The sequence below is a fragment of the Pseudophryne corroboree genome, chromosome 2 (assembly GCF_028390025.1).
Source record: "Pseudophryne corroboree isolate aPseCor3 chromosome 2, aPseCor3.hap2, whole genome shotgun sequence".
Lineage (NCBI taxonomy): Eukaryota > Metazoa > Chordata > Amphibia > Anura > Myobatrachidae > Pseudophryne > Pseudophryne corroboree.
Window position 1 is genome coordinate 943,586,053 of NC_086445.1, and position 12,483 is coordinate 943,598,535.

Genomic DNA, 12,483 nt, shown 5'->3' on the forward strand with positions numbered 1-12,483 from the left:
GCCTGCTGCAGTCTTCTTCCCTTTCCTCTAACCCTGGGCAGATATGACTGGCCTTTTGCCCGCCTGCCTTTATGGGTACGAAAGGACTGAGACTGAAAAGACTGTGTCCTTTTCTGCTGAGATGTGACTTGGGGTAACAAAAGTGGATTTTCCCGCTGTTGCCATGGCCACCAAGTCCGATGGACCGCCCCTTTATACGGCAATACTTCCATGTGCCGTCTGGAATCTGCATCACCTGACCACTGTCGTGTCTATAAACATCGTCTGGCAGATATGGACATCACATCTACTCTTGATGCCAGAATGCAAATATCCCTCTGCGCATCTCGCATATATAGAAATGCATCCTTAAAATGCTCTATAGTCAATAAAATATTGTTCCTGTCAAGGGTATCAATATTTTCAGTCAGGAAATCCGACCAAGCCCCCCCAGCGCTGCACATCCAGGCTGAGGCGATTGCTGGTCGTAGTATAACACCAGTATGTGTGTATATACTTTTTAGGATATTTTTCAGCTTCCTATCAGCTGGCTCTCTGGAGACGGTAACGCCACTTGTTTTTATAAGCGTGTGAGTGCCTTATCCACCCTAAGGTGTGTTTCCCAACTCGCCCTCACTTCTGGCGGGAAAGGGTATACCTCCAATAATTTTCTATCGGAGGAAACCCACGTATCATCACACACTTTAATTTATCTGATTCAGGAAAAACTACAAGTAGATTATTCCCACCCTACATAATACCCTTATTTGTGGTACTTGTAGTATCAGAAATATGTAACACCTCCTTCATTGCCCTTAACATGTAACGTGTGGCCCTAAAGGAAAATACGTTTGTTTCTTCACCGTCGACACTGAAGTCAGTGTCCATGTCTGTGTCGACCAACTGAGGTAAATGGGCGTTTTTACAAGCCCCTGACGGTGTCTGAGACGCCTGGACAGGTACTAATTTGTTTGCCGGCCGTCTCATGTCGTCAACCGACCTTGCATCGTGTTGACATTATCACGTAATTCCTAAATAAGCCATCCATTCCGGTGTCGACTCCCTAGAGAGTGACATCACCAATACAGGCAATTTGCTCCGCCTCCTCACCAACATCGTCCTCCTACATGTCGACACACACGTACCGACACACAGCACACACACAGGGAATGCTCTGATAGAGGACAGGACCCCACTAGCCCTTTGGGGAGACAGAGGGAGAGTTTGCCAGCACACACCAAAAACGCTATAATTATACAGGGACAACCCCTTATACAAGTGTTTTCCCTTATAGCATTTTCACATATGTAATCATATCGCCAAATAAGTGCCCCCCCTCTCTGTTTTAACCCTGTTTCTGTAGTGCAGTGCAGGGGAGAGCCTGGGAGCCTTCCTCACAGCAGAGCTGAGCAGGAAAATGGCGCCGTGTGCTGAGGAGAATAGGCCCCGCCCCCTAAAACGGCGGGCTCTTCTCCCGGAGTTTGTGAGATCTGGCAGGGGTTAAATACATCCATATAGCCTCAAGGGCTATATGTGATGTATTTTAGCCATAAAAAAGGTATAATACATTGCTGCCCAGGGCGCCCCCCCCAGTGCCCTGCACCCTCAGTGACCGCTGGTATGAAGTGTGCTGACAACAATGGCGCACAGCTGCAGTGCTGTGCGCTACCTTATGAAGACTGAAAGTCTTCTGCCGCCTGTTTCTGGACCTCTGGACCTCTTCAACTTCGGCATCTGCAAGGGGGGTCGGCGGCACGGCTCCGGGACGAACCCCAGGGTGAGACCTGTGTTCCGACTCCCTCTGGAGCTAATGGTGTCCAGTAGCCTAAGAAGCAAATCCATCCTGCACGCAGGTGAGTTTACTTCTCTCCCCTAAGTCCCTCGTAGCAGTGAGCCTGTTGCCAGCAGGACTCACTGAAAATAAAAAACCTAACTTAAACTTTTATTCTAAGCAGCTCAGGAGAGCCACCTAGATTGCACCCTTCTCGGCCGGGCACAAAAATCTAACTGAGGCTTGGAGGAGGGTCATAGGGGGAGGAGCCAGTGCACACCACCTGACCCTAAAGCTTTTATTATTGTGCCCTGTCTCCTGGGGAGCCGCTAAACCCCATGGTCCTGACGGAGTCCCCAGCATCCACTTAGGACGTTAGAGAAATATATATAGGAGTCTATTTAGTAAATTCAATTAGTATGCAATGGTGAGCATGACTATCTGCATTTTTCGCCATAATTCCCATCTTCATGAGAACAGTATTTACAAACACACACCTGCGGGGACAGCACCAACGTCCTGTACACTTGCTGCAGGGAGCCGACGTCACAGCTGAGCAGACAAATTCAGATCAATTTCATTTTAGATCCCAGATCAGCTCACACTATAACTGTTATAACTATGTTACACTTAGGGCCGGACTGCCCATCTGGTACTTCTGGTAAATGCCGGAGGGGCTGATGGGCGGTGACACAGATCTGGGAAGGCCAAGCGCAGCACAGCTTCTAGCTCTCTGCTTGTCCCACCCACAGCCTGAAGTACCCGCTTCTAAGAAATATGGGGGCGTGTGGCGAGTCCACACCACCCTGGCTCGCAGCATGCCCCCATGGGTAGTGTCCCTTTTCACGTGCGCATGAACGTACATGCCAGGGCCGATTTTCGGCCTGGTCTGTCCCTGGTTATATTTATTTGTCTGTCTAAAGTAGCAACAGTATCCATACATTTTCTGAACCTATTAAATAAATATTGTTCTCCCCCACCCCCCATCACCACAGCCGGCGCCACCACTTGAGTGGAGCAACAGGTTCCTATCCTAGATTAATCTGTTATTTCATCTATAGCTGTTATAAATACACTTTATTCCCTTTCCTATACAGGTAACTGTGAAAAGTTAAACATAAACTGCGATTATGAAAAAAAAAGGCGGCTTCTGCCTTGTACACTTGTGTGTATACCGCAGCATGTGTGTACTCAGAAGGTTTCACACCTATGCCATAACTCAGATAGAAACAATAAAATGTCAGGGTTTCCAGTGCTAACAGTTGGGAATTAATCACGTACTTACATTTCATACCAGAAATGCGCACTTGTTTTATTGAAAGTATTTACAGCTTTCAATCCCTTTTATTGAGGATTTATTTTTCCTAGAAGAAAAAATGTGCCTGAAATATATTTTGTGTTTTGAATCTTTTGTTTAATGACAGCGAGAGCAAAACTTGGACACCTGGCTCTTGTATTTATTCTCCAGCTCTCAGAGCTGGAACATAACACCTGGACCTGTCTACTTTGTGTATCATTCCCTTGCCAGATTACTCCTACTGATTCTAAGTTGGATCACATCACTGGAATTTGTTTCTGTATATGTGTGTGTCTGTGCGCATGTGTGCGTGCGCATTTGTGTGTTTTCCCACAGCTGATACTGTTTGGTTGGTGTGGATCCTTTCCAGTTATAAATTCAGTGCAGTAGAGACCTGCTTGGAAAATATTATACAAGATAGCAGAATGAGCATGGGGTGTGATATGGGTTTAGTATGAAATACCTGCAATCAAAATCCCGACAACAATTGACTGATGGTCAAAATCCCGATAATGTCAAAATACCATCATTCAAAAAGTCGACACACATTTTTCATTGTTTTTTTGTGTGTGTATGTCGACATGGACACTAGATAAGTGTATCGCATTCCCTTGCATGGTGAGCACTTCGAGCACGGTGCCTCGCTACGCTCGGCACACTGTTATATTCCCCCTCCAGGTCCACTGGGATGGTAAAGTATGAACAAGTCGGTTTCAATGAAAAAAATCATGTAAAAATCATGCTGACTTTTTTGACCTTTCGATATATTAAATGTCGGGATTTTGACCTTGTTGGTATTTTAAATGTTTGCATTTTGACCTTCTTGGGAGTTTGACTGACAGTCAATGGTTGTCGGTATTTTGACACGTCAGGATTTTGATTGTAGGTAAATTGACCGCATCCCTGTGATATAGCTACATAAGGAATGTCCCAGTAACAAAATACGTGCAAAGGTTCCCATAGCATTATTGTACTGCGTAACCTCAGATCAGCTAAGTAGAGCACTTCCGATAGTAGGAGATTGAAGCTCACCATCCAGGATGCCGACTTATACCTTAAGTGCCTGTTGCTCAGCACCAATGGAGCCATTCCCTGGACTTTCTATGGCACTTATTCACTTCCTACCTCTCACACAATTTCTTGAGATCAAAGAAAGCCTTTTCTCTATACACAGCTGAATCCACAATATGAACAAAACCATTGAAACGCCCCCAGGTTCCAACAGCAAAGTGGTCACTGAAACTGTTGTTTGAGATTCCTGAGCTCACGAGTATTTAATTCTGGACAGCTGAAGGATGGAATACATACATACATACATACTGTACATACTGTTCAATAATTTACTTCCAACTGCTCATGGCTGTGTGTTTACAGATAAAGGGGGTATTTCTATGCGCTGCTAATGTATGAAAAGCTTTAATAAATTGAAAATTAAAAATGCAAAGTTGATGTCTCTCTCACCCTTGTTGTATAGGCAGCTTCAGGATCATCTTCTAGGACGCGAGACAACCCAAAGTCAGAAACTTTGCAGACCAGGTTACTGTTAATGAGAATGTTCCGTGCCGCCAAGTCACGATGGACATAACCCATGTCCGAGAGGTATTTCATGCCAGACGCAATGCCGCGGAGCATACCCACCAGCTGGATGACTGTAAATTGAGCGTCGTGTTTCTGCAAAGTAATTCGAGCATACAAGTCAGATACTAATTGCCCATTAAATTATTGTGGAGAACTAGGTATAAATTATCAATTACATTCCTATCGATAATGAACATATATTTATGTCAATTTACTATAATAATTGTGCTCAATTTATTTGATATCTAGCAGCCCATTGTTCTACAGCAATATACATTAGACCAGATATAAAAGACCTATGTCTCTCCAGCTATTGTGGAACAACAAGTTTCAGCATGCCTACACCTTGTAGTTCCACGTACTGCCAAAAGTTGCATTTGACAAATCATTTTGAAGCTACAGATGTGCCCCCATACAACAAGTCTCAATACACCATTCGGCTAGAGAAGCTCAGCATGAGTGAACCATGCCAAGATGTGTAGCAAAACGAACTTTCCTTTAAGTTTGCATCTTATTCACACCACAGACACAGAGAAACACCACTCAATTTGGACCACAGACGCCGAGCTGCGACTTTAGCCGCACAGGAATTTGTTTTAAATATGTAAAAAATCGCCAATGAAACACAATGGAACTTGCTGTGAGAAAAAGCCGCAGGCGCTGCATTGTAGCACTTCCTATACAGATTCAGACTCATTCGCAGTTTTGCACACTGATGTGCGAGTGTCGCATATCAAATGAATCAGTGCAGTCTCGTTAAGCAGCTGTTTCACATCCCATTGTTTCGTTTGTGCAATTAAGACGACTTTCGAGTGAAGAAGACACTCCGTGTCAGCAATCGAACAAGATTCTGTCCAGTCGGGCAGGATCTGGCGCACTGTGAAGGGCTGTTTGGCAGGACTGCATGAATAGCGTATGAGGACATCTGTACCACATGGAAACAAATATGTATATGTTTTTATCTCATAACGACCCTGTGATTGAGGGTAGAATGGCTCATTTATTTGTTTACATTGAATCTATTGCAACCAGACACTTGGTTGCATCGCCTAACTTGCACCAGCCAGAGTAAGCTGCTTGCTGATTGGCTGCAGCGGGTTTATATACCTATTTGAATGTAATATTAGTAAATGAGTCTCATAGTTTGCGTATTGTCTGTGTTAAAATACCAAATTATCATTATACTGTACTGTATACTGTATGTCATTTATATTTCACAGTGACTGGCTGTAAGAAAAACATTAAGGTACATTATTAAAGTGTGCCTGTCATCAGATAGCAGAGGCAGGTATTTCCTTGGCAACACTCAATAAATAAATATATCCTATGAATTCACCAGGACCATGGACAAACCTTCTAGCTGACAGTTTGGGAGCATGTGTCAGTCTCATGGTGAACTCCACCGGTCACTGTGACTTTTTGAGGAGGCTGGTCACCCCATTGGCCATGTTGAATCTACTCTGATGTACCCTTCCCTCTATACCACATCTGCATCCCTACACTTCTTATCCTGCTTTGGCCTGTGGAGCAAGGGAGAGAATAAGGTGAGGAGCAACAATGGCTGCCACTGCTGGTCTTATCCTGCTTTGGCCTGTGGAGCAAGGGAGAGAATAAGGTGAGGAGCAACAATGGCTGCCACTGCTGGTCCCTAGGACCCCATCTGGCACAGTGAGGGTGAGTACTCTGGTCACGAGGAGAGTGCAAAAAGGGATATATCAAATGTCCCATATTCCTCCAAATACTATGTATATCAAATGGAATTAAATACGCATTTCTATATGCAGATCCAAACGCCAGAGATATAATGGGGTAAATTTACTAAGCAGTGCTTTTCATAGTTTCCACATCTTTGTCAGTTTCACCTAAACGGGGTAATTATATAAAGTACAAAACATGCCTGGTTTTGTATTTAATATTATTGCCCCTTTAAATCCAGCAGTAGAAACCAACAAAGACGTGTCAGCTTCGAGAAGTGCTGCTTAGTAAAATTAGCCCAATGTCTTTGCTCGGTCAGTTGACCCATGACAATAAACTTTCAGCTTCCACGTACCCGAAGAAAACTGTCCAGCGAACCGTTTTCCATGTATTCGGTCACGATCATCACTGGTTTACCTAAAATATTTATAAAACGTGAATTATTACCATATAGACAAAACAACCACCACAGAAACATTATAAACATTACAATTAACGTAAAGAACAGTTCATTACAAACCCATAGCAGAAATCGTGTGAGATAGATACACCTTTTTCACATGACACCATTTTAGAGCTGTTAGGGGGCATACACATGGGGGCGATTTTTACCTATTTTCTAAGCGATCTGTCTATTGCTCCGTGTGTATACCCCATTGCGGTCCCGGGCGTCACCATCGCCCGCTCAGATCTTTAGCACATGCATTGATCTAGTTACAATGCCTAGTATGTGTATACAGAACATTGGTTAACACAGATCACTCAGCACACATTGCTGTGTGTATATCGGTGTATAGCTATGTGTGCTGAGCAATCTGTGCTAACCTAGACCGCAAAGCACACAGCACAAGTCGCCCCATGTGTATGCCCCATAAGTAGCCTTATAATTATAGTTTTTAAGTAGTTAATAATTGTAAAAACTGTAAGCAAATTTATATCTGCATTCTGCTCACCTAAAGCATTGCCTTGAATACGCTGCCATCTAAAGTAGACATTGCATGCCACTGTGTGCCCTAACTGTTAGCTAGATGCAAAAGTCAAATTCAAACACTGCTTACTAGTGTTCCTATAGCCCCCCCCATCGATGTGATGTGGTATCCTACTAGTGTTCCTATAGCCCCCCCCCCATCGATGTGATGTGGTATAACAGATACTTATGATTCCTATTGTAGATCAGATCTAACAGAATGTCAAACCAGACAGAAAAAATACAGAATGTAACCTGCTCTATAATCCCATGCACCAAAAGGGGATGAATCAATTTTCCTAGTCAGCTCATCCTGCTCATTTACATGGGCCACAATCAATTAGCTGCAGAAGCCGTGGTTTTGAGTGGTTTTTGCCATTAATTCTTTTAAAGGGCTGATTCCGTTGCAGCCTTCTTTGGTACAAGTAGAATCAACCTCTACCATAACTGGCTGGAAAATACTGTTACTCGAATACAACCCATAGGCCACTGACGTTTCTATAATGGGTGCAGTATGTGCGGTGCACACAGGCCCCTGAGTCCACAGGGGGCCCCCACCGCACACGCTGCACCCATTTTCTGAATACTCACCCCTCCGGAGTCCCGCGGCGATGTCCACAGCGGTGTTAAAACTCTGTGAAAATGGCCCAGCGGCCATTTTCACGGAGTTCTGCGTATGCGCAGTAGAGAAATCTCAGAGAAAATGGCCACTGCGCCATTTTTCCGGAGATCTGCGCATGCACAGTAGAGTAGACTCTCAGCACTGCCAGCAGAGAGGAGGGGGCCTGAACGGAGGAGGCTGCACCCTCTGTCTTTCCATTTTCTGTCCAAGATTTATGAAGATCCGCATTTAATCTCACTTTTGCATGCACTGACTATTTTTTCTCTACCACATGGACACAGTTACAAACTAGGGTTGATGTCTTTTTTTTGTAGGAAGCCAATTAACAAAGCAATATGTTTTTGGAGTCTGGGAGGACACTTAACCACATGGAGGAAATCCATATCCAAACACAGGGAGATCTTACAAACTCCACGCAAATAGTGCTTGATCCAGAATAAAATTCATGACCTCAGAGCTGTGAGACAAACCAAACTCCTTCACTTTCCAAAAGGAGAAGAAAAATCACAAGTGTTAATATTGGTTTCCTGTTTTGCGCTTGGCCAACATGAATGACCCACACTACCTAGAACAAGGGTTCTCTGCTGACCTTGCATGACCTTGGCTATACATAGGTATGCTATTGAGACAGATTACAAACCTAATAGTTTCTTGGTGAATTTAATCTTTTTAATAATAAAAAATATAGAGTATAAATATACTTACACCACTAGGAATTACTTACACCACTATGAGAAGAAGAGGACGTTGGAGACCTCTAATCACCAGCTGTCTCTGTTATCTATTGGTACTTACTTTTTGTGACAACTCCTTCCAACCGTATGATATTGGGATGCTCAAACTGGCCCATGATGCTGGCTTCGCTCAAGAAGTCCCGTCTCTGCTTTTCGGTGTAACCCACTTTCAGTGTTTTAATGGCTACACTGATTTCTTTTTTAGATGGGAGTTTCAGCCGGCCACTGCATACTTCTCCAAATTCTCCTATATCAAAAGGAACAAAAAGAGCTTACAGAGCACAAAAAATAAGTAATCGCAAAATGCATAATAAATGTACATAAACAAACACAGTCATTACATTATGTTTCAGCCCAAGTTTTTATACAAAACGCCACTTGCAGAGTTCACGTCCTTTCATTTGAAATTAATACTTATTGACTAAGTTCCTCCCAATAATCAGCTCTAGAAATAATTACTGAAGGCACAGTGCTGCCCAAAGTGATACAAAAATATTTAATTTTAAAGATTTATTTATTTTACTCTAGCTCGTAGCATTAGATGAAATGTTAATATTACATAGATATTGGAGGTCTCGTTTCAAAACAAACATGACCTGAACTGTCCTCGCACTTCCAATGGATGTTTGCCCAAAAGTTAGTTTTTGTTTAAATGTCTTAATGTTAAACTATCTTCTCTTCCGTCTCGAATTACTATCTTCAGGCCTCTAATTTCTATGATGTCTTATTTGCGCTACATGTCCTCATTTATCATCTTCTGAAGCCCACATTGTCCATCAGTACTGGTCAACTTTTTCTTTTTTTCAACTTACAAGCTTACCATCAAGACATCATACGTGCCCTGAGACCCAACTAGGACTTTGGCCAATCTGTGGGGGGGCACGCCCCTATTTGGCAAGCACAGTGCTGATGATAGTGTGGCTCCACCTCCCAGGCTGATCCAGAATAAGCCTGATCTGTACCCGCCTCACCATTCTCTTACCACCCCTGCTCCCCATTCTCTAGCTCGGTTCCCCAATTTCCCGTTGTATTTTAATTTACTGTTTATTTTCCTGTTCTATCACCATTGCCCAATCCCTCTCCATAAATGCCATTTTCCCTCTCATCATCCATTGCCCTTCTCCTTATGCCTCTTTCTGTGTATGTGATTCTACTTTTAACACCATCTGAAGATTACCTGCTTTCATTTTCATATAAATACTGTAGTTTATTACATTTTTGTTATTTACTACTACTGCAATAAGAGAAACTTATCTTTAAATAAAAATCTGATCATTAAAACTTTACTATTCATAACGTACAACAAGAAGATTCCTGTGTATATAATCACGCTGATATTTTGCAATGTGTCAGTGTGTGATGTGTTTGGCTGAAGCGAAGGTGACAGCCGTTAAATTGTTGGGAAGGTGCAGATATTGTACACTGGCCCTCATTCCGAGTTGTTCGCTCGCTAGTTGCTTTTAGCAGCATTGCAAACGCTAAGCCGCCGCCCTCTGGGAGTGTATCTTAGCTTAGCAGAATAGCGAACAAAAGATTAGCAGAACTGCTACTAAATATTTTCTTGCAGTTTCTGAGTAGCTCCAGACCTACTCCTAGATTGCGATCAGCTCGGTCTGTTTAGTTCCTGGTTTGACGTCACAAACACGCCCTGCGTTCGGCCAGCCACTCCCCCGTTTCTCCAGACACTCCCGCGTTTTTCCCTGACACGCCTGCGTTTTTTAGCACACTCCCGGAAAACGCTCAGTTACCACCCAGAAACGCCCCTTTCCTGTCAATCACTCACCGATCAGCAGAGCGACTGAAAAGCGCCGCAGGAACACCAGCAAATCTACTAAGTTTTGTGTTAAATAACTTAGCGCATGCGCCCTGCGTACCATGCGTATGCACATTTAGCAACAAATCGCAGCATAGCGAAAATCGGCAACGAGCGAACAACTCGGAATGACCACCATTGTCCAAAAACGTATTTACATGTTCAAATCAAAATAAATCTGTATTTGCAAGTTATCACAACCAGTACATGAACATGCTAATTGTGCTGACCCTAGCTAGGAACAGATAGTGCCATTTTATAAAGGGGCAAAAAATTTTTTGTCTTGGACCCAGCATGAAAAAAGGCCCACCCTTACACTGACGTAGCATGGAGAAGAGTGTACATAATATCAACACTCAGAATATCAACATTCATGATGTCAACATAGATGTGCAGTCGACGAAATGTTAACATTGGCAAAATATCGACCTACAGCTACAAATAAAGGAACAGAACAAAAGCTTGCACGAAAATAGGGAGTATATTTACTAAAGTTTGGGTTTATATATAAGTGGAGATGTTCCCTATAACGGGTTCACTACGATCTGCCGGCGGCCGGCCTCCTGGCAACCAGCATACCGGCGCCGGGAGGCCGGCCGCCGGCTTACCGACAGTGTCGAGAGCGCAAATGAGCCCCTTGCGGGCTCGCTGCGCTCGCCACGCTACGGGCACGGTGGCGCGCTACACTATTTTATTCTCCCTCCAGGGGGGTCGTGGACCCCCACGAGGGAGAATAAGTGTCGGTATGCCGGCTGTCGGGCTCCCGGCGCCGGTATGCTGGTCGCCGGGAGCCCGACCGCCGGCATACTGAAGACCACCCCCTATAACAACCAATCAGACTCTTCTTATTTATCTAGCACCTTCTAGATAATAGCTAGAATCTAATCTCCACTTTTGTAAAGCTGCACTTTAGTAAATACACTACTAAGGACAAATAGGAGGAGCTAGGTTCTGTATCATGTGGCAGCATCACAGCCAATCAGAGGAGGAGCATTCTGAACATGTGGTCTGCCGCCTTCCTGTGGCTGTGCTGTTCATGTGGAGCTGGGTGGCATGTGGGTGAGGTGGGTGTGACATATGGGTGAGGTGGGTGTGGCACAGGGGATTGACATATATTGGGGGGATTATATCAAGTGTTCTAAAAAGAACAACCAGCTTCTAGCTGTCATTTAGTACATTCTTTAAAGTGATAGCTAAAAGCTGATGAGTTGCTGTTGAAAACTTGTCCTATCCTCTTCAGAAGATTTAATACATCTCCCCCATTTATACTACATGTAACCTCTGACTTGGTAACCTACCTGCTCCAATAACCTTGTCTATGGATATGCTCGCAGAGTCGAGCTCTTTCGCAAACTCATGAACAGCCTGGCTGGGGTCTTCGTACGTATGAGGATCCACGTATGTCCTAATGCCAGGAAATTTTACTGTGAAGGGAAAAAGGACAAAGTCTGAGAAACATTATGTTACTCTAGAGATCATCAGAAAGCCATTCCGGTGTAATACTCATTTACTCTTACACATAAAACTTTGAAAAGTAATAAGTAACATTGGTGCCAGTATTTAAAAATAATTTACAAAAACATTTTGAGACTGAGCAATTGCATCATACTTGCTGACTTTTAGTCAGGGGTCTCGGTGAGGGTTCAGGGGAGGGGGCAACCAGGCTACAGGGGCGTGGTGTTCTGATTGCATCCCTGTGGCCCTGCCCCCTCTGGGCCAATATGATGGGATTCAGGCAAGTACTGTATGGGCTGCATATAACACAGCTGCGATTGCAGTCAGAAACGGAGGACGCTCAGCAGATATCTCCGTTATCTGCTGCAGAACCCCTATCATGCATCCTGAAAATGCTTACATTTTGCAGTTATCCCATGAAAACTGACATTATGCAAAATTAGTTTATTTATATATATATATATATATATATATATATATATATTTAAATATATTCATGTCCTTTACTACTGAGATTACGAGTAATGTTTGTGTTTGGTCCTTTTGAGGGTTGAAGGACCAACTACTGCGGT

General features: G+C 43.6%; 1 protein-coding gene across 3 annotated transcripts in view; it reads right to left on the reverse strand.

Moving 5' to 3' along the window:
• Nucleotides 1-12,483, reverse strand: part of LOC135050119 (ephrin type-A receptor 3) — a 232,495-nt gene that overhangs the window by 56,410 nt on the left and 163,602 nt on the right. For 2 of the 3 annotated variants that reach the window (XM_063956296.1, XM_063956295.1), the window contains exons 7-10: nt 11,755-11,880; nt 8,705-8,914; nt 6,676-6,737; nt 4,509-4,718 (exon numbers count right to left, since the gene is read on the reverse strand). In XM_063956296.1, the coding sequence (XP_063812366.1) occupies nt 4,509-4,718; nt 6,676-6,737; nt 8,705-8,914; nt 11,755-11,880 (608 nt within the window). The remainder of the gene's footprint in view (nt 1-4,508; nt 4,719-6,675; nt 6,738-8,704; nt 8,915-11,754; nt 11,881-12,483) is intronic. The other variant, XM_063956297.1, reaches the window with a different exon arrangement.